This window comes from Gopherus evgoodei, chromosome 4, assembly GCF_007399415.2.
Source record: "Gopherus evgoodei ecotype Sinaloan lineage chromosome 4, rGopEvg1_v1.p, whole genome shotgun sequence".
NCBI lineage: Eukaryota > Metazoa > Chordata > Testudines > Testudinidae > Gopherus > Gopherus evgoodei.
Window position 1 is genome coordinate 109,270,760 of NC_044325.1, and position 27,596 is coordinate 109,298,355.

At 43.0% G+C, this 27,596-nt stretch overlaps 1 protein-coding gene across 9 annotated transcripts in view; it reads right to left on the reverse strand.

The window, feature by feature from the left end:
- The window catches only part of SERGEF (secretion regulating guanine nucleotide exchange factor), a 257,053-nt gene that overhangs the window by 166,091 nt on the left and 63,366 nt on the right, over positions 1-27,596 (reverse strand). Inside the window, exon 10 of one of the 9 annotated variants that reach the window (XM_030560511.1) lies at positions 7,503-7,654. The exons of 7 other annotated variants lie outside the window; for them this stretch is intronic. In XM_030560511.1, the coding sequence (XP_030416371.1) occupies positions 7,604-7,654 (51 nt within the window). In that variant the 3' untranslated portion in view covers positions 7,503-7,603. Of the gene's footprint in view, positions 1-7,502; positions 7,655-13,662; positions 13,702-27,596 lie in introns of those variants that run through there. One more of the 9 variants, XM_030560513.1, reaches the window with a different exon arrangement.

A 27,596-nucleotide genomic window follows, 5' to 3' on the forward strand; every position in this document is an offset into this window, starting at 1 on the left:
AAAATACGAAAAGGCTTGTCAGCGTGATGGCTAATGAAAATACAACCCCAAAATGCTATCCCTATCTGGCTCTTCCAACTTCCTTATTGCCCCAATTACTACCTGTACATTTTTCTTTTCCAACATTTTTAAACAGATGTCCCAAATGTAGATACTGTAACTTGATAACTTCACCAGTGTAGAAATGAAAAAGTGAAATAGAAACTTAACATGGTTTAAAAACTGATTGCCCCCTTATTAAGTGTTTCTATTTTCTCTCACTTTACTTGTCAGAAATCCATCCCTCCTTGGTTTAAAGGTCAGTATCAGCCATATTTGATTTTCAGCTCTTGTAGAGCAGAAATGGCATCAAGAATCAAACCATGAAAGGTGCTATGATAAAATAATAGTAACGGGAATAATCTTTTCTGGAAAAATAAATTTCTCTAAAAAATAATCCACCTCCAGCATATGATGCCATGATAGAGAAGAGTAACATACACCTGTATTCCCAGTGAAAATCCTATCATCCCTTGAGGGACTAGAAGCATAATGTACAATTTCTTGGTAAGTCCACATGAAGATTCCAGGTAACTTTTTCAAAAGCATGTAAGTCCAATTTTCAAAAGTGACGTAGGTGCTCAGGACCATAAGTTCCCATAAGACCTAGGCTCCTACTGCCTGCATCACTTTTGAAAATGGGACTTAGGTTCCCAAATCATTTGACACTTTTTAAAAATTATACCCTACCTCTAGTGATTCAAACAATAGCATGAAAGCAAGAGCAGGATAAAGCAGAGATTTCTGATCCAGATCAATTCTATGTGCTAGCACTTATGCCAGCCTATTTAGTCTGAAAATATGGCCTACTGACACCTTTTTTTATATCTCAGATTTGGAGAAAGAGATACAGTCCATGGGACAAACCCCAATATTCAAAGTACAACACTAAACAAAGCTATATTGGAACAATCTTCCCCATTGGCTATGGCTGATATAATACATAATTCCAGTGTAGCATAGATCAATATTGCCAGCAGTCAATGGGGGTAGCTGCTTTAATGCTAATTAGGTGAATGGATAGTTGATTGTGAAAAGCACTTCTTCCCCTGAGCAAGCCAAGAAATTCAAGGAACTAAGGCCCATTGCCAATGGAAGTCTTTATTTACTTTGTTGGATGTTGAACTGGGCCCTAAATCATCTTTACTGGCTACAGAAAGTCTAGATGAATAAGACTGTCAACAACCCTGAAGACCACCAACTGGACAGGTTCTGACAGAGACTAGCCACCCTGCAAAAGACACTGATTTTGTGGAGGTGACTGCTCTGACAGCAGGATACATCAGTTCAGATAGCAAGTTTGTCCTGCTGGAAATGTGTTGATCTTCATTTGCACTTCCTTCCCCTGTACTTCAAGAAGCAGAGCCAAATGTGGTGCTCTCTGAGAAACTTAGGGTGTGTCTACGCAGCAAAGAAAAACCCACAGCTGGCCTGTGCTAGCTGACCTGGGCTCACAGGGATGTTTCACTGCTGTGTAGAGTTCTGGGCTTGGGCTGAAGCCTGAACTCTGGGACCATCCCACCTTGCAGGGCCCTAGAGCTTTGGCTCCAGCCCAAGCCCAGAAGTCTACACAGCAATGAAACAGATCTGCAGCCCAAGCCCTGTGAGCCCGAGTCAGCTGGCACAAGCCAGCCATGAGTCTCTCTTTGCTGTGTAGGGGTGCCCTACGGTTCAAATACAGCCCTCACTTAAGTCACTGGAAAGACACCCCACCCCACCATTGACTTTAGTGCACCCTGGATCAGACTCTAAAGCAGGAAGACAACATACTGCCATCAGAGTGTTCATAGCAATGAACAGTTACATTTAAAGCCACAATGGCAGTGGCCACTATATTTAAGGCAACACAACAGTTTCCATTCTAATCCCCTTTCCAAATTGCTCCCAAGTTTCTGAAAATCAGGTCCTTTAGGGAGTCTCAAATTAGCCTCCCAAAAATTGAGACATCCAAAAATCACTAGTCATTTATTAAAAACTTGGCTTAATAATTTTTTCCTGATTGTTAACATTTCCATACCTGTTCTAAATGTGCTCCTCTCTTTTACAGCTTAATTTTCTTTACCTCAGTGAAAATTGCATCTTTGCTTTTTTACGGTTAAATCCTCATTAAAAAAAAGCAAGGAAAAATCAGTTTCCTATTGCTATTTCTGGACTCTATGCTCAAGGCAGCCACAAAAACAGCAAAAGAACAACTCTCCTTCTGTGTGCTTTTCTGCAGTACTATAAAAGCTGCTCTTGAAATTACAAAAGAAAAGAGTGGAGGAGATTAATTCCCCCAGATAAACAAAACCCAACAAAAAAAATCAAAATAGGGAAAGAGAGAAAAATAATAGGCAGGAATTACAGATTATAAGAATGTTAAAAATATATCTAACAGACACAAATTCTTCTGCACTAGTGTATACAGGTTTAAATTATAGAATTTGTAAACAGGAAGCCAAAATACTGCATCATGCAATATACAAAAGCAACTTGCAGAAGTTGCATTGTACATTACTCTCTTCTTCTCTGTCATAAGAACATAAGAGCAGCCATACTGGGTCAGACCACAGGTCCATCTAGCCCAGTATCGTGTCTTCCGACAGTGGCCAATGTCAGGTGCCCCGGAGGGTACAGTTTCTGTGATGCCTATTATATCAATATCCTCATTTAATACGAGGCCCTCTAGTTCACCCATCTTATTATTTAGACTTCTACCCTTTGTATGTAAGCACTTCAAAAACTTGTCACTTTTTAGCTGTCTGTCATTACATGATATAATTGAATGGGTCTTTTTTTCATTTGACTGTTTCTCACCAGATCTTATCTGTATTTTATCATCTTCCATCGTCTCCTCCTAACTAGGACATAGAGAATCTCCATTAATAGGATCCTCCTCTAAGGGATGTCTCTGTCTGAGTCATGTGCTCCTCCGTACCTGTCGGCTTTCCCCCAGCCAATGTTTCAAAACTGCTCTATGACCTTTTTAATTTTAAGTGTCAACAGTGGGGTTCCCTTTTGCTTTAGGTGGAGCCCATCCTTTCTGTATAAGAACCCCTTTCCCAAAAGTTTCTCCAGTTCCTAATAAATTTAAACCCCTGCTCCCTACACCATCGTCTCATCCATGTATTGAGATCCTGCAATTCTGCCTGTCTAATCGGCCCTGCTTGTGGAACTGGAAGCATTTCAGAGAATGCAACCATGGAGGTCTTGGACTTCAATTTCTTACCTAGCAGCCAAAATTTGGCCTCCAGGACCTCTCTCCTATCCTTCCCTATGTCATTGGTACCTACACAAAGTCATAGCGGTTAAATATCTCTTGGGCATCTTAACATTTCTGAAATGAACTTTTCAAGATCACCGGGCAGGATTTATTCTTCTGAGGGTCTTTGCCAATGGAATACATCCTTCTTTACGGTCCACTAGAATCTGACGATTTTCAGAGCAATACATAGAGGTTATACGTTTATTCAAGCTTTTAATTAATCACTAATTCATAAATGGTAAAACTCATCTGACAGCTATGGCCCCAGGTAAGCCCATCTGCCCTTAAAAAAGGGTGGGGGAGGAGCTCCACTGAAGCAATTCAACCTGATGCACTTTCCCATTACACAAAGGTATGGACTGCGTATAATCTTAGTGGACTGTTCACACAGTGCATTTCATATTTTAGATTCATTGGTTTTAAACTGAATGTGAGGGACCCACGTGTATTGGTAATGGATGCTTTAGAAAACATAAACACATGCATGGGAGGGTTTTCCCACTGCCTTGCTAATCTTGCATTACCAGGAAGAATAATATACACAGCTGAATACTTGGGTGGCAGGGAGAACTGCAGAACTCTTCAAGAGCTTGCACTTTGTGAACCAATCTTCTAGGGGAGTCATCATTTTCTTATTCCTAACACTAGAACAAAGATTTTAAAAAGATCCTTATGTGCTTCCTTCATGGCAATGAAATTAATTCATATGAAATGCAAGCCACCCTGCAACAAATCAGTGATGGGAGCACAGGATTAATGCAATGACTTTAGCTGATTTCTCCACAGAACTTAGTGGAAGTTTTGCAATTGGCTTTGGTGGGACCAGGTTCGAGCTTTCAGGGAGCATTTTAAAATAGGGATAAGTTTAGACCAGATGCTATCTAACATCTCTAATTTCCTGGATTTATGTAAATAAACTATGCATTATTATGTACTTTACTTCCTGGTCTCCCTTTGCGTATTATTGTTTGTATTGTGGTGGCAAATCGCATAGAGGCTCCATTATATAAACACCATACATACCAGACATGTAGTTCAAAGGCAGCTTGTATTCGAAATAGCTTACAGTTTAGGTTAATAACAAGACCACAACAAGTGGATGAGAAACCAGTGGGTGGGAGGATGAAGTAACAATAACACAAATATGCTTTCATGGAGACTTCCCCCACACACAATGAACCTCACTACCTGCCCCGTATCACCTGGCAGCATTGTGTAAGCATCACAGCAGAAGTTAGTTGTAAGGAGAGAGACAAAGGAGGATTAAACAGTGGCTTTGCAAAGCTTGTGACACATAAGGTATGTCTACACTACAGAATTACTCCGATTTTACAGAATTCAATTTTTGGCAACAGATTGCATAAAGTTGAGTGCATGCATCCACACTAAGCACATTAAATGGTGGTGTGCGTCCACAGTGCCAGCGCTACTGTCAATTTCCAGAGCGTTGCACTGTGTGGGTAGCTATCCCATAGCTATCCCACAGTTCCCACAGGCTCCCCCACCCACTGGAATTCTGGATTGAGATCCCAATGCCTGATGGGGTAAAAAACATTGTTGCAGGTGATTCTGGGTACATGTCATCAGGCCCCCCTCTCCCTCCCTCCCTCCATCCGTGAAAGCAATGGCAGACAATCATTTTGCGCCTTTTTTCCTGGGTTAACTGTACAGATGCCATACCACGACAAGCATGGATCCCGCTCAGCTGACCACCACCGTATGTCTCCTGCGTGCTAGTAGACTTGGGACAGCATTGCTACACAGCAGCAGCTCATTGCCTTTTGGCAGCAGACGGTGCATTATGCCTGGTAGCCATCGTCATCGTACTCCTGGGTGCTCTTTCAGCCAACCTCGGTGAGGTCAATCAGGGGCACCTGGGCAGACATGGGAGTGACTCAGCCAGGTCATTCCCATCTTCTGCTGAGTACCCAGGAGATGACGATGGCTAGTACTCGTACGGCACATCTCCTGGGTGCTCACCAGGAGACGACGATGGCGAGCAGTCATAATGCAATGTCTTCTGCCAAGCACCCAGGAGATGATGATGGCGAGCAGTTGTACTGCACCGTCTGCTGCCAGCCTAAGATGTAAAAGATAGATGGAGTGGATCAAAACAAGAAATAGATCAGATTTGTTTTGTATTCATTTGCTCCCCCCTCCCTCTGTGAAATCAACAGCCTGCTAAAGCCAGGGTTTTGAGTTCAGTCCTTGAGGGGGCCATTCTGTGTTACAGTTGTTTGTGTTTCTCATTGATGCAAAGCTACCCCCTTTGTTGATTTTAATTCCCTGTAAGCCATGTCGTTAGTTGCCCCTCCCCAGAGCAACGACAGAAAATCATTTCATGCCTTTTTTCAGTGCAGACGCCATAGCACAGCAAGCAGGGAGTCCCCTCATCTCAATGCAGCAGTCATGAACATTGTAAACACAGTTTATGCAGAACCAGAACCTGAAAAACCAGGCGAGGAGGCAGCGATGGCAGCGCGGTAACAAGAGTGATGAGGACATGGACACAGAATTCTCTCAAAGTGCAGGCCCCGGCACTTTGGAGATCATGATCTTAATGGGGCAGGTTCATGCTGTGGAACGCTGATTCTGGGCCTGGGAAACAAGCACAGAGTGGTGGAACCACATAGTGTTGTGCGTGTGGGACGATTCCCAGTGGCTGCGAAACTTTCGCATGCATAAGGCCACTTTCATGGAACTTTGTGACTTGCTTTCCCCTGCCCTGAAGCACCAGAATACCAAGATGAGAGCAGCCCTCACAGTTGAGAAGCGAGTGGCGATAGCCCTGTGAAAGCCTGCAACACTAGACAGCTACCGGTCAATCGGGAATCAATTTGGAGTGGGCAAATCTTCTGTGGGGGCTGCTGTGATGCTAGTAGCCAAAGCAATCACTGAGCTGCTGCTACCAAAGGTAGTGACTCTGGGAAATGTGCAGGTCATAGTAGATGGCTTTGCCGCAATGGGATTCCCTAACTGTGGTGGGGCGATAGATGGAATCCATATCCCTATCTTGGCACCAGACCACCAGGGCAGCCAGTACATAAACCACAAGGGGTAGTTTTCAATGGTGATGCAAGCACTGGTGGATCACAAGGGACGTTTCACCAATATCAATGTGGGATGGCCGGGAAGGGTTCATGATGCTCACGTCTTCAGGAACACTACTCTGTTTAAATGGCTGCAGCAAGGGAATTACTTCCCAGACCAGAAAATAACAGTTGGGGATGTTGAAATGCCTGTAGTTATCCTGGGGGACCCAGCTTACCCCTTGATGCCATGGCTCATGAAGCCATACACAGGCAGCCTGGACAGTAGTCAGGAGTTGTTCAGCTACAGGCTGAGCAAGTGCAGAATGGTGGTAGAATGTGCATTTGGCCATTTAAAGGCGCGCTGGTGCACATTACTGACTTGCTCAGACCTCAGCCAAACCAATATTCCCATTGTTATTGCTGCTTGCTGTGTGCTCCACAATCTCTGTGAGAGTAAGGAGATGTTTATGGTGGGGCGGGAGGTTGAGGCAAATCACCTGGCCGCTGATTACATGCAGCCAGACACCAGGGCGATTAGAAGAGCACACCAGGAAGCACTGCGCATCAGCGAAGCTTCGAAAACCAGTTTCATGACTGACCAGGTTACACTGTGAGAGTTCTGTTTGTTTCTCCTTGATGAAAACCTGCCCCCTTGATTGACCCATTCCCTGTACGCCACCGACTCTCCCCGCTTCGATCACAGCTTGCTTTCAAAGGAAATAAAGTCACTATCATTTAAAAATCATGTATTCTTTATTAATTGATTATAAAAATAGGCAGATAACTGACAAGGTAGCCTGGGTGGGGTGTGGGAAGAGGGAAGCAAAAAGCCACTTCAAAACTTATTGAATGCCAGCCTTCTGTTGCTTGGGCTGTCCACTGGGGTGGAGTGGTTGGGTTCCCAGAGCCTCCCCCTCCTCGCGTTCTCGGGCATCTGGGTGAGGAGGCTATGGAACTTGGGGAGGGCAGTTATACAAGGGCGGCAGAGGCAGAGGCACTCTGTGATCCTGCTGCTGTTCCTGAAGTTCCACCAGACGTCGGAGCTTGTCCGTTTGATCCCGCAGTAGCTCCAGCATTGCATCCTGCCTCCTCTGATCTTCCTGCCACCACTTTTCATCTCGTTCGCCCCTCCTGTCCTCACGTTCGCCCCTCCTGTCCTCACGGTCATTGGCTGCTTTCCTGTACTGTGATTCTGTGTCCTTCCACTCATTCAGATGAGCTCTTTCACTGCGGGTCGACTGCATGATCTCAGAGAACACTTCATCACACGTGCCTTTTTTTCGTCGCTTTATCTGAGATAGCCTTCAGGATGGAGGAGGGATACTTGAAAAATTTGCAGCTGTGGGAGGGAAAAAAGAGAGAGAAATATTTAAAAAGATACATTTTACAGAACAATGGGTATACTCTTTCATGGTGAACAACACTATTCACATTACATAGCACATGTGATTTCGGTACAAGGTTGCATTTTGCCTCTTTTATATTCAGTACCTGCGGCTTTGGTGTTCGAGATCACAGATGCAGGGCCAGGCAACAGAATTCGGCTTGCAGGCGGCCATGGTAAGCCATAGTCTTTCGGCTTCTGCAACCTTCACAAAAGCAGCGTGTTAAGGTGCAGCAGCAGAAACCAAAGTAAATCTCCGCCCAAGCAATTCTCTGGGATGATCGCTTTACCCCTCCCCATACCGCATGGCTGGTTCTCCCTAGAAACCTTCTGCAAAGGCTGTACCTCTAGGAGAGCTTCATGGAGATGTCCCTGGAGGATTTCCGCTCCATCCCCAGACAGGTTAACAGACTTTTCCAGTAGCTGTACTGGCCGCGAATGCATCCCAAGTCCTCAGGGCAAATTAATCATTAAAAAATGCCTGCTTTTAAACCATGTATTATATATACAAAGGTACACTCACCAGAGGTCCCTTCTATGGCTTCATGGTCCGGGATACCACCTTGGGAGGGTATTTCAGTCACGGTGAGAAAAAGATCCTGTCTGTTGGTGAGAATAGTGTGCTGTGTGCTCTCCTCAAGGTCATCCTTGTCCTCCTCCTCATCTTCCCTGTCCGCAAAATCCTCAGGCATGGCTGAGAGTACCTCCTCCTCGGAATCCACGGTCAGAGGTGGGGTAGTGGTGGCAGCCTGCCTTACAATTGCATGTAGCTCAGCATAGAAGTGGCATGTCTGTGGCTCTGTCACGGAGCGTCCGTTTGATTCTTTGGTTTTCTGGTACGCTTGCCTCAGCTCCTTAATTTTCATGCAGCACTGTATTGAGTTCTTGTTGTGGTCTCTCTCCATCAGGCCCTTGGAGATTTTTTCAAATGTTTTGGCATTTCGTCTTTTGGAACATGATTCCGTGCTATCAGAACTAGCTCCCCATCCAGCAATCAGATCCAATACCTCCCATACAGTCCATGCTGGAGCTCTTTTTCGATTCTCAGACTGCATGGTTACCTGTGCTGATGAGCTCTGCATGGTCACCTGTGCAGATGAGCTCGACTGACCACACAGGAAATGAGATTCAAAAGTTTGCGGGGCTTTCCTGTACACCTGGCCAGTGTATCTGAGTTGAAAGTGCTGTCCAGAGTGGTCACAATGGCGCACTGTGGGATAGCTCCCGGAGGCCAATACTGTCGAATTACGGTCACACTAACCCTAATTTGAACCAGCGATATCGATTTCAGCGCTAATCCCCTCGTCGGGGAGGAGTACAGAAATCAATTTTAAGAGCCCTTTATGTCGAATTAAATGCCTTCGTTGTGTGGACAGGTGCAGGGTTAATTCGATTTAAGGCTGCTAAATTCGACATAAACACATAGTGTAGACCAGGCCACATGCAAGAAAGTGTGGAGGTGTTCATTGAGAAAGTGGATTAAAGAGAGGTAAAGATTGGGAACATTAGAGGAGCAAAGGTGCCAGTCTCAACAACATATCAATATGAACATATTCAAAGTTCAAACGCAATACCAAAAAAAGTAAAAGAAAATTTGACAGCAGAGAGAAATAGTCAAAGTACAGTCCAGAGATACTTTACTCCATGTTCATAATTTATTCAGAGATACTTTATTCTATGTTTAAAGCCACATAGCATCTAATCATTTCTGAAAGCTCAAGGTACCAATTCAACAGACAACAAAAGCTAGTTTGGAACCATTAAGATCTGCCCCACGTCATCCATTTGTAGTACGCAATGCAATATCCCGTTACGCTGAATATTTTTCCAATAACCTATATAACATCATCAGTAAAAGAGTCCATTTTCAAATGTTAACTCTGCCGTTTTCATTTGAAAACAGAGAAAACAGTAATGATATTTTTATAAATGCTGGTGAGCAAAAAGAGGTAAATAATTTATGTTACCATGTTCCAAAGAATTCCTATAAAAAAAAATGTTTTTTCTTGACTTTTGGTTGGTTGGCCGAAGAATTTTCCTGGAGTGACACTACATGCCAGATTCTAGCTTGCATACGATTTAATGGCACACATATAAACCTATTTGGCAAAACCTTAACTATAATGGAGCACTAATAAGAGGAAAAGTTAGCAGTGCTGGACCAGCAAATGTAATGTGGCAAGGCTTGAGGTCATGAAGATCAGCCAAGTAAAACAGATAATTAATCTGCCTCGAAATAGCCATTTTTGTATCATTTTTCATCAATAAAAGAAGGCTTGGATGAGAGTTCTCTGCACAGAATACTGTAAATTGATAGCTTTGTTCCAGTCCATTACAGTTTTCTATCGATTTTCTCTCATTTTAGACTATATTGATTTGTTAATCTCTTTTCTGTAACAGTTCTGATGACAAATTGGGTAGGAAAAACTGCATGCTCTTGGGCATTTTCTACCAACCTCTTGCCTTAAACCATACTTTCATTTGGATTTGGCACTGATCCATGTGCATATCCATTAAGCCTGGACAGTATTATGGCATCATTTGCTATGTCATATAGCAAAACCTCTTTAAGCAAGCTCTCAGGGCTGTTGATAAATTTGCTCCTCGGAGGCAGTCTTAGAATGAGGTGAAGCAGAAATTCTACACTTGGGAAAACCTTAAGAGGTTGCCTATGTGATGCTGGCAAACCAGGCATCAACTCATGCCAAGGCCCTTAGGCTTCACTGAACACTAACAAATACATAGCTGAAAACCACTCTGTCTCACCTGTGTGTAATATTGTTAAGATAGATATTGGACTTACACCAATGTGAGCAGTGTGTAGACTTTATGAAATGCTTGTAAATTGCTGCATGCATTAATCTCACTTATAACTTCTATGTCCCATGCTAAAAGGTAATATGTAAGCGTTTGTTCTATAACTGTAAAATGTTTGTTCTGAACTACAGAACTCAAACAGGAAAAAAAAACTTCACCTAATGCGAAATGCTGGATTCCTACTGAAGGCGTTATCTCCTGCCCGTCAGGAAGGACTACTGAATCCAAATGGGCCATAGTGGAACAAAGACTTTGTCGATTGCTTCCCCACAGCCCTGAAGAGGGCATGTGCCCAAGTCCTTGGCCCACCACAGCTTAAACACCAGGGGAAGGGAATAAAAATGGCTGTTGAGGAGAACTTCTTATTCCTATGCTGTTTGGACTCTGAGGGGCGAGTATTTGCAAGGCTGTGGCTACACTACGGAGTCTACAGTGGCACATCTGCACTGCTATAAGCTCTCATGTAGCCACTGTAAGCCATCAGGAGAGAGCTCTCCCATCGACTTAATTAATCCACTCCCAACAAGCTGCGGCAGCTATGTCAGTGGGAGCAGCTCTCCACACCAGCGCTTAGTTCGGTGTAATTTATGTCCTTCAGAGGGGTGGTTTATTCACTTCCCTGAGCAACATACGTTATACCGACATAAGTGGTAGCATAGACATAGCCTAAGCATATGCAAGGAGTCCCCAGCTGTTTTGCCTGGCTTAGCCCTAAAGGATATACAGAGTCCGCTTACTATAGAAGTTACTATTACCTTTTGAAATCCGACTAACTCATTTGGGGAGGGGCAGGTTTACCGGCTTTAACCTTGTAAATGACTCTTTTTTCCTAGTTAATAAACCATTAGTTAATTTGTTACAGGACTAGCTACAAGCACTATCCTTAGGGAGAGATCTAAGGTGCAAATTGACCTGAGGTAAGTGACTTGTCCTTTGGGACTGGGAGTAACCTGAATATTTTGTGATCTTTGGTGTAATGTGACCATCTACCACAAAGTCTTGCTTGCCTGAGGTGGTAAGACAGAGCAGAGTGCCTAATACGACTGCCTCTGACTCCATGTTAGGGATGTTATAGTGTTTTAGGAATTCACACTTGTTACTTGGTTGGTGAAATCTAATTCTAGGACACACAAGTCTGGGGATTGTGCTCCGTTCCCGGACAGTCTGCCCTGAAGTTGGCATGCATGCGCATGAGCCACTCCAAACAGCCTAATACTTCAATTTCTCTTCAGGGCACTGAGGCTCAGTGAATAGAAAACCGGATTCAAATTCAGCAGACCTGGGTTCTATGCCCAGCTCTGCCACTGGCCTGTGGGTAGGCCATGGGCAAATTACTTATTTCTCTATACCTCAGTTTCCCCTTCTATAAAATGGGGATAGTGATGCTAACCTACTTTGTAGAGTGCTTTGAGATCTATTGATGAAAAGTGCTAAGAACTACGTATGATGATAGGCAGCTTTTCATGCAGACTTCACTGTATTTAGAAATACTATTAGTTTATTTTTACAGGTCTGTGCATGATAAATTATTTGTAGGTAGTAATTATATTGCACCATATGCATGCCTGACACTGAAAGCATTACTAGCTTTTGCTAGAATAGTAAGAATATTTAACAATTGCCAACGGGGCTTAGCTGTGACTTGACCATGAGTGCAGTGCTGGGAGCAGCATGGTATTATGCTGCCCCAGACACAGTCTGTAAGAAAATCTATTACTCACCAACTCACAATATCCCTCCCTTTTCCCAGGTGTTTTGAGGTGGGAGTAAATTGTGTCCGCTCTCTCTGGCACAGCACAGCTTGGCCAGCACATTGGAGGGATTCCATCCTCTCTCACCCACCTATGCAAATAGGTCTGTGGATCCTTCTTCCTCTCCCTCCCTGTTACCCTCTGTGCAGGTAGCCAGCACAGGGATGTACAGGAGCAGCTTTTTACCACCACTCTAACAAGGTCACAATATTACCATTATGAACTGGGATCATGCTTGTATGAGATAGGAAAAGTATTTAATTGACAGGCTGTGAATAAGTTTCAAGGAGTTGTTAGAAGTTTGAACTCATGTTAGAAGAAGATTTCTAACCATCAGAGGAGTGAGGTTCTGGAACAGCCTCCCAACAGGAGTATTGGGGACAAACAACTAGTTTTAAGATGAAGCTTGATAAATGACAAGAATTCCCTGTGATAGCAGGGGAATTGTCTCCATGACTCTGGAGGTCCTTTCCTATCCTACGTCCCTACATTACCACTCTCAATTTCTTATATGAAAGGAGAAAGAGAATGAAAAAGAGAAATGAGGAGACCTGACCAAAATGACAAGCAAATCTTATTTTTTAGTTCCTGTCTCTAAGGCTGTATTCTAGGAGAATCCCTGAAGAATGTGAAGAGAGATTATTTTTTATCTCATCTTTTTTGTTCTATTTTATAGTATTGTCAGTATCATTGACACCTTTTGTCTCTGTGGGTTGCGAAGGGGACAGAAAGGCCTTAGTATATTCTCCAACTAAGGTACCAAGATACCTAAAATAGCCCCTGGCTTACTCTTTCTGCAGCCTACAACAGATGGCCACAATTCAAGACAGCACTGAAACACATGCTTAATTTTAAAGCTTGATTTCAGCGGACATAAGCACATACAATTACAGGACATGCTCAAGTTCTATCCTACAGAGGCTTACTTCTCTGAATGACGGCTATCTTAGCAACTCTCAGGCAGCAGCCATATTTGCTGGTGGAGTTTTCACTGGAAATCTCATGGATTAGTAACTTTTGCTTTTTCGTTATTAAACTAATTGCTACAACTAGCTTAACACCTTAAGGAGAAAAAAAATCAAGAATATCTGTTTTTATATTCCTTTGACAAATTCAATACCATTGTTACCTGAGGTAGTTTTTAAATAGTTTCAACACAAACTTTTATCTCTATTTTTAATTGACACAAACATTATTGAATTACATTAGGAATTCATTACCCTTGAGCCTTTATTTATTCCACTTGTGTAAATTTCGGTATTGTGTAAGATAAACTGAGAAGCCAGGAAACTGATGCTCCCTGTTTACAAGAAATTAAAGTGAACATCCTTATACTGCTATTTTATCAATGTATCTTAAACACCAATCAAGGAGAAATCAGACAATTCAGTTTCTCAGAGGTAATCAGTCTCAAGAGCCAACTGGATAAAGCCTCTACGGACAGAAAAGAGAATGTTACATTACATACAGCCTGTCATTCTGATTGGTAGGTATTCTTCTCAGCTAAGAATTAGGCTAAAATAATGAGCTAATTCTAAATTACAATAGCCAAAAATAAAGCATTGTGTCCTTAAAAACAGTGTAACACTTGCTTCTTCCTGATCTCGCTAGTTCTAAAAACAGATGGCATGTGGTGCATTTTTCTCATTTATAATGAAGTATAAGCATTGAAGCATTAATGAAGCAACAACTCTTGACCAAATTAGCAGCTCATCAGTAATCCAGCTCTTTTCTATGACACACCCCACAGGCACCTGATCTCAGTTCTATTTCAGACTCAAAACACTACAAGGTTAGGGAGCCTCTTTTTGGTAAGCGAGTTTCCAATATCACACTGTTAATTTACACCTCTCTCTGAGACAGACACCGGCATATCCCACAAACAAACAAAGAAATGAGGAGAAGTTATTTAAAAAAATATGTGGGGATAAGGGGAGTAAAGTTTTTAATTTAAAAAAAATCTCTTTAGTAATGAAGGCAGTTAATTGCAAAAGTAAAATCTAAACTCAATAAGGCATCTAAAAAAAACAAAAAGAAACTGTTTTCTTCTATTGTCTTTAGATGCCAATGCAATAAAATCAATACATCGATATTGAGACAAAAGATGATAATGCATTAATACAGCTCCTTTCATCTAAGGATCTCAATGCATTTTATAGACATAAGTTAATTATGTCTCATACCATCATTTTAAGTAGGTACATTTTATATACCTGCTTTATGGATATATAAACAGAAGAACAGAGAGGTTGACTGACGTGGCCAGAGTGACAGAATGAATCAATGACAGAGTTCAGAATAATTCCCAATTCTCTGATTTAACTATTAGACCAGAGCTCCCTCTCATACTAAATTGAGTACATTAAAACAGAGCTCTGGATCCACAGGTGTCTCTCATGAAAGCCTGTGAGTTTACTCAGTAACCCCAAGTGTTCCAAATGTACAGAGAAGATGGATTGGTAGTGATGTGCCAGTCCTTCTCACCCTGTCACAGGCACTCTATAAATACTAGCAAAAAGGACATGTCCCCATTCACAGAGTCATCACCAGAATGAGGCAGAACTGCCAGTGACACAGCAAAACCAGCTAAGCCCCTTTTCTGGATAGGATGATATTATGGTTTAGAGAGCACACTTCATTCAAATCCCTTTCCCTTTCCATGTCTTCCACAAAGCCTACTAACTGCTAAGGAAGAAATGCAGCCTCACATCCAGTATTAAAATCGGTGTAGCTCCACTGACTTCTTCCTCCAGTCATCCAAAGCATTTATATGTGTGAGCTGTTCTGCCTGTCTATTTTGATGTTGAGCTCCTTGGAGCAAGAACAGTGTCATCCTGAGTTCTGTACAGTACAGAATACACCGTTAGTACTTAATAGATACTCATTTATAAATAATAATGAGGAAGAGTATTCTGAATTACCCAATAAGGCAGTTTCAGGAGAGCCTCATCTTTAATTCACAATGTCAACCAAAGTGAAGCTTCAGCAGCAACCAGTGCCTCAATGTATTCACAGTGGAGCTTACCTACAACAGTCCCAACACTTCAGGACTTCACTTATTTAAGTGGTGCTGTACTTCTGAAGAGAACAGGTCAGAGTTAGCTGAGCAAATGAACGTGAGCCCTTTGGTCACAAAAGAAATATAGGGCCAGATTCTCAGCTGGTCATTTCAATTGAGTTATACCAATTTACAACAGCTGACCAAACCATATACAGATGAGAAGAGTGAAGTGAAGCTGAGTGACAGTGTCCTGACCATTAGAGTGTAAAAGAGGTCTAAGTGATTCGATAATGAGACTGAATCAGGACCCCAGGTTTCTTTACTCAACTTTGCCCGGCTCAACAAAGGAACTTGGGAAAGGCATCAACTCCCTCTGACTCAGTTTCCCTTATCTGTATAATGGCGTTAAAAGTGTGTATTAACCTTTGTAAAGCAATCAGAGGTCAATTATTATTTATCATTTATTTTTAATTCATACAGGAAGACTCATGGAGTATGTTGGTTTCCCATAAAAAAAGGCTATAAAGGATTCTATACAGACACCATACGAAGAACAAACATCTTAATCACTGTGAGCTATAATATTTTGCACTTATGCAGGACCTGAACCAGTACACACTGAAGGCAATGGAAAGATTCCCAGTGACTTCAATGGGCTTTGCATTAAACCCATAGTTTGTTCCCTTAAAGGTCCTCAAAGCACTTTGTGAACATTTATTACCTCATTTTTAAAGACAGGGAAACAATTGTCACTCACATCATCTGCAGCAGAGCCAACAACATGGATTTCCAGTCCTGTCACAAAACCATCTTCTCCCTCAATAAGGCAAAAAATCATGTTTTCAAGTATATCTCAGGGTAGCAAAGTTCAATACAAATAAATGACAAGACCGAGTCTTTGGGAATGATACAAATGAGAGAAATCTTCATGAGCTTAAACACAAAAAGGAAGCTTACAAGAAATGGACACTTGGACAGATGACTAAGGAGGAATATAAAAATATTGCTCGAGCATACAGGGGTGTAATCAGGAAGGCCAAAGCACAATTGGAGTTGCAGCTAGCAAGCGATATGAAGGGTAACAAGAAGCGTTTCTACAGGTATGTTAGCAACAAGGTGGTCAGGGAAAGTGTGGGACCCTTACTGAATGGCAGATGTAACCCAATGACAGACGATATGGAAAAAGCTGAAGCACTCAATGTTTTTTTTTGCCTCTGTCTTCACAGACAAGGTCAGCTCTCAGACTGCTGCACTGGGCAGCACAGTATGGGGAGGAGGTGAGCAGCCCTCAGTGGTGAAAGAACAGGTTAAGGACTATTTAGAAAACCTGGACATGCACAAGTCATGGGTCCAGATCTAATGCAACTGAGGGTTCTCATGGAGTTGGCTGATGTGATTGCAGAGCCATTGGCCATTATCTTTGAAAACTCATGGTGATCAGGGGAGGTCCTGGACGATTGGAAAAAGGCCAATATAGTGTCTATCTTTAAAAAAGAGAAGAAGGAGATCCGGAGAACCACAGACCAGTCAGCCTCCATCTCAGTCCCTGGAAAAATCATGGAGCAGGTCCTCAAGGAACCCATTTTGAAGTACTTGGAGGAGAGGAAGGTAATCAGGAACACTCAACATGGATTCGCCAAGGGCAAGTCATGCCTGACCAACCTGATTGCCTTCTATGAGGAGATAACTGGCTCTGTGAATATGGGGAAAGCAGTGGACATGATATATCTTGACTTTAGCAAAGCTTTTGAAACGGTCTCCCACAGTATTCTTGCCAGCAAGTTTTAAAAGTATGGATTGGATGAATGGACTATAAGGTGGATAGAAAGCTGGCTAGATTGTCAGGCACAACAGGTAGTGATCACCAGCTCAATGTCTAGTTGGCTGCCGGTATCAAGCAGAGTGCCCTGGGGGTCTGTCCTGGGGCCGGTTTTATTCAGCTTCTTTATTAATGATCTAGATGTGGGATGAATTGCACTCTCAGCAAGTTCATGGATGGCACTAAGCTGGGAGGGAGAGGTAGATGGGCTGGAGGGTAGGGATAGGGTCCAGAGTGATCTAGACAAATTGGAGGATTGGGCCAAAAGAAATCTGATGAGGTCCAATAAGGACAAGTGCAGAGGCCTGCACTTAGGACGGAAGAACCCCATAGACAGTTACAGGCTGGGGACTGACTGGCTAAGCAGCAGTTCTGCAGAAAAGGACCTGGGGATTACAGTTGACAAGAAGCTAGACATGATTCAACAGTGTGCCCTTATTGCCAAGAAGGCCAATGATATATTGGGCTGCAGTAGTAGGAGCACTGCCAGCAGATCAGGGGAAGTGATTATTCCCCTCTATTCAGCACTGGTGAGGCCACATCTGGAGTATTGCATCCAGTTTCGGGCCCCCCACTACAGAAAGGATATTCAAAAATTGAAGAGAGTCCAGTGGAGGGCAACAAAAATTATTAGGGAGCTCTGGCACATGACTTATGAGGAGAGGCTGAGGGAACTGGGCTTATTTAGTCTGCAGAAGAGAAGAGTGAGGGGGGATTTGATAGCAGCCTTCAACTACCTGAAGGGGAGGTTCCAAAGAGGATGGAGCTAGACTGTTCAAAGTGGTGGCAGATGACAGAACAAGGAGCAATGGTCTCAAGTTGCAGTGGGGGAGGTCTAGGTTGGATATTAGGAAACACTATTTCACTAAGAGAGTGGTGAAGCACTGGAACGGGTTACCTAGTGGTGAAGCACTGAAACGGGTTACCTAGGGAGATTTTAGAATCTCTACCTTTAGAGGTTTTTAAGGGTCGGCTTGACAAAGCCCTGGCTGGGATGATTTAGTTGGGGTTGGTCCTGATTTGAGCAGGGGGTTGGACTCAATGACCTCCTGCGGTCTCTTCCAACCCTAATCTTCCATGATTCTATGAAATCTAGAACACTGGAAATAAGGTATGTTTACCCTATGAAAGGCATCTATAGCATCATAACACCACTTTGCCTACCTAAGGGGTCTACAGTCTCTCTCTGAAGCAGCCATAGTCCTCTGAACATCTTATTGCATCCATGGTTTGAGTATATAGGAATACAGCAACTGCCATGCTGGATCAGATCTTAATTCCAACCAGTCCAGTATCCTGTCTTTGACTGGCCAGAACAAGGTGCTTCAGAGAAAGTTTTAAGTACGCCACAGTAGGCAGATGTGGGATAATCTGCCCCCACATAGGTTACAGGGCAAATTATTCTATGCTCCTCCAAAACCAAGCATATGTTTTCTAATAACACATTCAAAATTACCACAACTGTACACACATATGGACCACTAACATTAGTGAGAGTTACTGAATTGAGGAATGGACACCCACCCCTGGAATGGGTCATAGATAATACCTCAAAACCTACCATGTGTTTTATTAAAAGAATAAACTGAAACAAATGTATTCCTTCAAGTGGTCATTATAGTGGCAGTTTTTTCTAGGAGCATTAATAATACTTGAACTGGAGCTCAGAAGTAACCTTTATACTGTCCAGAATGTATCACATATGAAAGATTTGGAGATGGAACAAACTTCCAACACCGAAAGAAGTTTGGCGTTCTGGTGCCCCAATTTTCAGCTCCAATATCCCCCAGGCTGCTCTAAAGCACACCCAGCTGGCTATGGCATAAAAGGACTGTCTGCCAGCTGGGGATTGCGGGAAAGCCGTGCACTCCAGCCATGATCTCTTCCTGCAAGAAATAGCCCACCACATGCCCTACATTAGGGGCTGCAGGAAAGTGGGTGGAAACAACCTGTGCCACCTCTCCACCAACTGTGGTCAACCCCATGCTGGGGAATCACTAGCTGTAGTGATCCAGTAGCTTTCTGGACACTTTGCACAGTGATAGCAGTACAAAGGAACCAAAACAGGGTCAGGATTAAGAGCGGGATAATCAGTACTATTTACAGCATGCACACATCAGGTAACTTTCCCCTTCAGTTATAGAGGAGAGCTCTGGATTAGGACTTGGGAGCCCTGACTTCTATTCCTGACTTTGCAGTTGACTTTGGGCAAGTCACTTCACTTCTCTGTTTCCACACCTAGCCTTTGTCTGTCTTGTCTAGTTACATTTAAACTCTTCAGGACAGAGATCATATTTTACTATGATTGTGTACAATGCCAGTACACGGGGCACTCTAAGTTTCTGTTATATAAATAACATTACTGAGCAGTGATCTAGCAATTCAACGGCACTGCTCAAACCCCGGAATTGAAACAAGGAGCTAGTGTTAACAGAAGCCATTATTTTTCACCAACACTTTTAATGAGATATTTTCTTTACTAATTAAAAAGTTATTGCACTTGGAAAGAGTGGAAAATTATTATCATATCCCCTCATAAAACTCTCCATTTTTAAATCAGCTTAGTGACTGAGTTAACATACATATGCTCTCAAATGCTACATAGCAAAATCTGACATTTCAGGGTTGGTATCTATAGGCTCTCTCTTACAGAGAAATAAACTTATTTCTGTTTTCAGATTTTAACTCTAATACAGGGACAATGGCTACAAACCTTTACAGCATACAATGGAACAAATAAATCCATATGAACTTGTAACAGGGCAAACTCTTCTCCTGTCCTGAGATCCCTCACAAACAGTCTTTTGATTGGTTATCACCACTATGAATTTTATTTATTACCCTCACCAAAAAGATCCCGTTAGACTCCTGTGCAGCAAGTCTATTTACAGTTTTTCCTAATCCTCAGCTTTTTCTCCACGGAAAGGAAGCAAAAGAGATCTCACCAGTCTGAGACTTTTCTTCCTATGGGCTCTGCAAGCCTTCCCCTTTGCTCTTCCTTCCTGTGTTTTTAACTAGCCTCCCCAGTTGGTGGGATAATTAGCTCCTTAGCTCACCAAACCCCTCTCCCCCCACACTCTGCTTAGGCAATAAAGTTCTCTCCTCCTCCATCAGGCCTTTCCTGGCGGAGCTAGCTAAGGCTTAAGTGATCAGAGAGCTGGGTCCACCACTGGCTCTCAGCACTCTGTCGCGGAGCTATGCAGGTAATATGTAACTCAAAAGGTCACGAATAAGTTATCTTGCCAAGTGCTCATTTTCATTCCATTGCTGACACGTTTTATAAATAAAGCTATGATTAAGATAAAGAAATATTTATTGATTTACCATCAGAAGTCACAATATAAACTAGAAGAGTAGTCTGAAGTAGATTTTCTCATATTGGGTCTTTATTGAAGTATATTATTATTCCAAGATATTAGGGTTTCCCTTTACTCCATTTACAGGAGTCTACAGGCAAAATTCCCCAGGGAGATTTGTCATCTTATCACAGCAGCTGAGATTATGTATTTTGTAGCCAGAAGCTCGATCACTTGCAAGTACAATATTATTTATTTATCTATATAATATAGTGAAGTGGGGAAAAAATAAAAGCACATGACTTTCAAAGGCCTATGGACGAACAAAGGAATTAATTAGTGCAGCAAAGAGGGTAAAGTATTAACAAAGCCAGCTATACCTAACTGCACAGTAAAATTCACCCAGATGCAGAAGGCCAGTGCAACACACACTGCACCACTAATGCCCTGCACAAGGGAAGTAGCCACATGGGAGTGCTTGCACAATCCCTACACACCATAGGAAAGGTCTCCACACCGGCTCCATTAAGGGGGCAGGGCAGGGTCATGGGAGCCACATAATAGGCCCAGGAGCAGCTACTCCAGCTGATAGGTTTTCTCAGTCTCCAGCCCTGAGATGCGTGGTAGACCCCCTGCATACTCCATTATTACACTGGCTTGATATGGATGGGGTGGACTAAGCACACACAGCCATTCATTTGATGGTGACAGTGTAAAGCAGCAAGTCATTTTTTCACTTCACTGCTCTAATTTTTCTTTTCATTAAGAAACGCCAGTGCTCACTGCCCTGAACAGGTGCAAACTAGCAGAACTTCCTTTTGTGAGATTAGGGCCAGAATCAGAATGTGGCTGTATGTGAAGGCAATTCTTTATTCCCAGAGAGAAAACATCCCTTCTTCCCTTCAATTTAGTGAAAGCCATTTAGTCACATATAATGACTTCTTCTCAGTCAGTTAATTGCTTACTGTGAACATTTGCTGCAATGAATGACATGCAAAACATATCACAAACAGTAAAAGGGTAGCTATTAAGACCAAAATATACCAGACAGGCTGGAGAAGCATTTTGAGACGAAGAAAATGATCAACTAGATCTTTGTAACATTCACTAAACAGAGAGGCTAATCAAATTTCAATCCATTTGTATTTAATCTCCATTTGTTCTTTCATCTCAAGAGCAGCAGATATGAATGTACATCATGCAATAGACAAATCAGATGTTCCTAAGAGGCCCATTCAAGGACCCCATACAACACAAGAGCACCTCATGCATAATGCCACACAACTGATTTCAGCACAAACTTGAAATTTCTTCTCAGTGACTTATTCTGCACAGAAAAATAATATATTTATCTGCAATATATTTATTCAGTAGATTTAAACACATGATGCTTCATGATTCCAATATAAGTATTAACTCTTTATAAGCTGAAGCTATCACTGAAAGAAGTAAACCCTTTAAAACTGCTGCACAGTCATTATGCTGCTGTAAGATTGTCCTCTTTATTGATTTTTGTTTCTCATTGTTTACATTGAAAGAAGAAAAAAGAAAGATTTTGCTTATAGATCCCAAGAACAATATTTCCAAGTGAATACATGTAATGGAATTAAGCTACATTAAGGTAACATATGGTTCACTCAGAAACAAGGAGATTTTCAGTCCAGACTGACATGGCATCATGAATATTTGCAACACAGAACAATCAGCACCCCTTGCAGGAGAAAGTAGTAGGTCAACCACATGAGTAAAGGCAACAAGCTGCATAGTAGGGATCACAGTCTGCATTAAGGACAGAACAGCAGCCTTAAATGACAATAAAAAAGCAAGCTTATTTATGTTTGGCCCTGAGTATTATCTGAACACAATTTTCCCCTCATATTTTTAAACGATGCTAACTCAAGTCAATAAGCAACCAGCAGATTATAGCCTTGCCAAAAATTCATTTCATTCAATTTTATATAAACTTACAAACAGGGCTGGCTCCAAACAGGGCCACCCCAAGCAAAAAAACGTTCCTGCGCCCTCCCAGCCCCGCGTCAACTCCACCCCATCCCCACCCCATTCCAACCCCTTCCCCAAATCCCCAGCCCCACCTCCTCCTCGGGTGCGCTGCATTTCCCCTCCTACCCCTCCCTCCCAGGCAAGCCTGGGGGAGAGGGGGAGAAGGAGAGCGGCAGCGTGCTCAGGGGAGCAGGCAGCAGTGGAGGGGAGGGGAGCTGGGGGGGCGGTTTCTCTGCCCCCCCCAGGGTTACTTCCTGCGGCCCTCCCCACACCCCCCACCACCGCAGCTCGCCTCTGCTCAGGGCACTGATTAACATTAACTCATATTCCCAGCCTAAGAGTATAACATTGGTAAAAGATGAACTGAACAGAAGCACATGCAGGACGATAATGGAGTCAAATGGAAAAGCACATGTCTACAACCATTCAATTCTCCAGGTCAGAGGTGAAGTTTGTTGCTGTTTATGAATTACTGTACATCTAGGTATTGTCACTTTCACTGATTTGGGCATTTAGAACCTACCTCCCCAAAGAACTACAAGCAACCAAACATCTTAACTACCTCAGGTACTTAGTGCCTTGCAATCTTTAATGTATCTATTGTCACATCAATCCTAAGAGGTAGACCAGTGTTATTATCCCGATTTTACAGATGGGGAACTCAGGGACAGAGAGAATAAGTCACAAAGGATGTCTGTAGTGAAGCAGGGAATTTACTCCTGGGGGAATTCTGCGCCACTACGCATGTGCAGAATTCATATCCCCTACAGATTTCTTTGCTTCTCCACAGAAAAATGACTGTGACAGGGAAGCAAAGGAAAGCTGGAAGAGCAGTCACGCAGCACTCCCTAACTGCGCAAGTACATTGTTTCAGGCACCTGGAGCAGCTGGCAGAGAGGTAAATCACCACAGGGCTGTGGACACTCCAGCCAGTAGCTCCTACCCTGAGCCAGGATCAGTTGCTAGTCATGGCTGCACTGAAGGCAGAAGAGGACGGGACTTCCCCTTCCCCTACAAGGAGTGGCTGGGGCTGTGTCAGACCCACTCCTAGAAACCTCCCCCAGTGGCAGGAAGCTCAGCATCCTCCCCTGCTTCCTGTCCCCATCACTCCTCAGCTGCAGGGGGAGGGGTCTTTGTAGAGGGAGCTGCTCCTCCATCTGCCCAACTCCCGTGCATCTGGACCTCCAAGACACCCCTGCCAAGCCTCACCCTGTATGCCCAGAACCCCACTAGCCCTCCATACACGAATCCCACCCTATTGAATCTCAACCCCTGCATCCGGAGCCCCCTGCATCCAGACACCCTGCCTCCGGACCCCCACCCCTGCACCCAGAGCACCCCCAATGAGCTCCCTGCACTCAAACACCCAACCTGACAAGCCCCACCCCCCTGCACCACCATGAGCTCCCACATCCAGACCCCCACACCACTGACCCCCAATTAGCTGCACCCAGACCTCCACCTCACCAAACCCCACTCCCCCAGCACCCAGAACCCTCCACTAAGCCCCGACCACTTTCACCTGTAAGCCCCTGCAGAGTCACATTGCCCCTGCACCTGGAACACACACACACCCAAAGAGCCTCTGTGCATCCAGATCCCCGCACACCTAGACCTCCCACTAAGCTACCTGCCCCCAGATTGTCCCACACAGAATCCTCTCACCCCACACCTGGATCTCCCCACACTGAGCCCCTCCATGCTTGGATCCTGCCTGGTTAAGCTCTCCAGCCCTACACTTAATGTGCCTGGCACAGAGGGGCAGGGCTCCAGGGTGTTTTTCTGGGGCAAACCCAGGCCCTGTGCTGTGTCAGGGTCAGGTGCAGCCTAACCAGGGAGTCCGTGTCCCTGGGGTGGAGGGTGGGAAGGCTTCAGGGTGATCTCCCAGCTTCGTGCAACCAGTAGCCTGTGCTCCCCACTGCCACGCTGGAGCCTCTGCATTTATTTATTGACAAATAAAACTTGCAGAGTGCAGATTTTTAAAATATTGTGTGCAGAATTTTTAGGCACAGAATGCCCTCATGAGTAGGAACTGAACCCAAGTTTTCTAAATCCCAGACAAGCACTCTATTTACTGCAACTTCCTTCTTCCCTCTGTCTGGAGTGATGCTCACATGGCAATTTGCACTCTACAATTTAAATCTTATAGGTAGACTGTAGACTCCTCCTGATTGAGATCTCTATGCATTACCCATAATACATATAAAAGTTAATAGTAATAATGTTGTGCATGGTCTAGTGGTTAGAGCAAAGGACTTTGAGCTAAGACTCAGTTTTTATTCCTGGTTCTGCCACTGACTTGCTATCATAAACATAAAGAAAAGGGTAGCATAAAATCCCCCCTTGCAGCTGTACTGAATCGCTTTACCTGTAAGGGGTTAAGAAGCTCAAATAACCTGATTGGCACCTGACCAGAAGGACCAATAAGGAAAGAAGATACTTTCAAATCAGCAGGGGGCGGTTCTTGTTTGCGCTTTCTTTGTTTGTTCCCTCTCCGGACAGAGAGAGAGGGAGCAGGCAGGTAAAACATCTCCTGAAAACCTACCTGAAATGATCCATCTAAGATTACAAACATTTTAAGTAAGGCAAGGAAATGAGTTAGATTATCTTTTGTTTTAGCTTGTGAATTTTCCCTGTGCTAAAAGGTAGTTTTATTCCTTTTTCGTAACTGTGAAGTTGAGTCCAGAGGGGAGTCCTCTGTGTTTTAAATCTTTTTATTACCCTGTAAAGTTACCTTTTATCCTGATTTTGCAGGTTTGATTCTTTTACCCTTTCTTTAAATAAAGTTCTTCCTTTAAGAACCTGATTGATTTTCAGTGTCCTAGAGACAAAGGGTCTGGTCGGTATTCTCAAGCCTCCCCAGGAAAGGGGGCAAAGGGGCTTAGGGGGATATTTTGGGGGAATGGTGACTCCAAGTGACCCTTTTCCTGATTTTTTTGTAAATCACTTGGTAGTGGCAGCAACACCATCCAAGGACAAGGAAAGGAATTGTACCTTGGGGAAGTTTTAACCTAAGCTGGTAAAATATAAGCTTGGGGGTCTTTCATGTGGGTCCCCACGTCTGTACCCCAGAGTTCAGAGTGGGGAGGGAACCCTGACACTTGCTGTGTGGCCTTACACAAGTCACTTTACTTTTTTGCCTCAGTCTACCCATGAAATGAGGGTAAAGATAGCTATCACCTCACTGGGGTGTTGCGAGGCTTCATGGAGGCGTGTAACATGCTTTGAAATCCTGAGATGAAAAGCACTCTATAATAATATGTTGTATTGTATTGTAGCATCCAGGAGCTATTGGACAAATTGCTAGTTTCATATTTTCCAAAGCCTTTACACTATCTGCAGTTACAGAAAGGTATAATTTGATGCTTAACTAGATTTGTACAATATTTTCCCATGGACGCTGTGACAAATGCCATGCTTTGGTAGATTAGAATATTCAGAAACTACTGTACTGAGATACAACACATGCTATGGATGCATGGGATAGTCAAAGACCATCATATCAATTTTATAAATGTATGTATTTTTGTGGGCTGGCTAGTGACTGCGCTCCTGGCTAAATGAGGAAATTAAAACATTTTCTATAGGACCCAAAGTCACTTGCAGGGGGTGGGAGGAGAGAATGCTAATTCCTAGTGCCAGTAACAAGTCTGGGGAAGTTTCACTCCCTGGAGGCAATTATATATACTGGTTTGATCTGGCAAAAAATGTCAAACTGTATGAAGAAACAGCTTCACTCATACACAATTCAAGAACTGACATAAAACTCTGACCGAGAGAGACAGACCCAGTGAAAAGGGTCTGAAGTACTCTGACCTTATCGGGGTCTCCATGAAGAAGACGGGTGACTGTCTGGTAAGCCAAGACCTGCATATAAGTTTTTTATTGTTTTTAAGGTATGATTCATTGGTAATGCTTTTGTTCCTTTGTTTTATAAAAGCAGGCAGTTACTGGTTAACCGTATCATTGCCCCTGAGAAAACAGGACTGCAGGTACTGAATTAAAGTCAAACCTGCTGAGGTAATCACAGTGAATCACAGGAGTCTGCAGTCTAACTCCCTGGTCCATAGGGAGTGGATAGCAGGATCCCACCCTAAGAAAAGTGATAGCTAGAGGATAGAGCCCTAAGTGTAGTCACCCAAGAAGATCATGAAGGGGTGTAGTTACTTTGGGGACTGTGACAGTCATTACTCGAAAAACGCTCATTATTCTAAAGTGGTAATGCTACTGAAGATATTGGCTATTACCAAGATTTTCATGTTTAACAATAGCTCCAGCTTTTGTTCTACAAGACCTAATCATTTCCAGGAATTTCAAGATTTGCACTGTTTGATTTAGTACAGAAGGCTAGTTTTCTGCCTAATCTTTCTATTTCAGTGGCTGCAGCACCAACGTACTCCTTAAACAGTGTCAAATTTTCCAGGCTCTTTCTTTGTTAACAGTTTAACTCTGACTCCTGTAAGTTTGACTGTTCAATTTCATCAAAAATAAGTCTACTACTTTTTTCAAAAGTCCTCCTTGGTGGTATTGACATCCAACCTCTGAGAAATTCTCTATCATTTAGGGCCTGATCTAAAGCCCACTAAAGTCAACGGGAGTCTTTCCAATGATGTCAAGGGACTATGAATCATGTGCTTAGAGATCTTCAGTTCCATTCAAATGACAGTCTACTTGTCATACTGCATAACTTCATTTTTTCCAGTTATACTAATGTATCTGTCCCTTCTGGATTCAGCTATCCACTAAAGGAAGGTTGTTTCTTATTTCAAAACTAAAAACACTACTGCCTTAAGAGTGAAACTCAATATGCACAACACAGTGTGAAGTGCGGGAAGATCACAGGTTAAACTGTAGCATATTCAGACTTCTTCAGAAGAAAGCAACACTGAAAATGGTTAGGCTAATACCTAATATGTTACACCCTATTACAGGGGCAACTACTTCCTCTTCAAATTTGACATCTAAAGAAGATACCAAATCTAAAGCAATCTTTTTGCTAATGAAAACTCCAATCTCTCACTCACTGCTTCGACCAAGAACAAACTTGTTTCAGAACACAATGATTATTTAAGAATTACAAATAACTGAATCAAATTAAATTTGGAGTACTTGAGTGGGAGGGAAGGGCTGGTTTTCCTTCATTTTGAAGAAAGTTTTTTCAGATCATTCTGAGCATCTTGACTTGTGCAAAGATGAGAAATTCTAAAGCTGA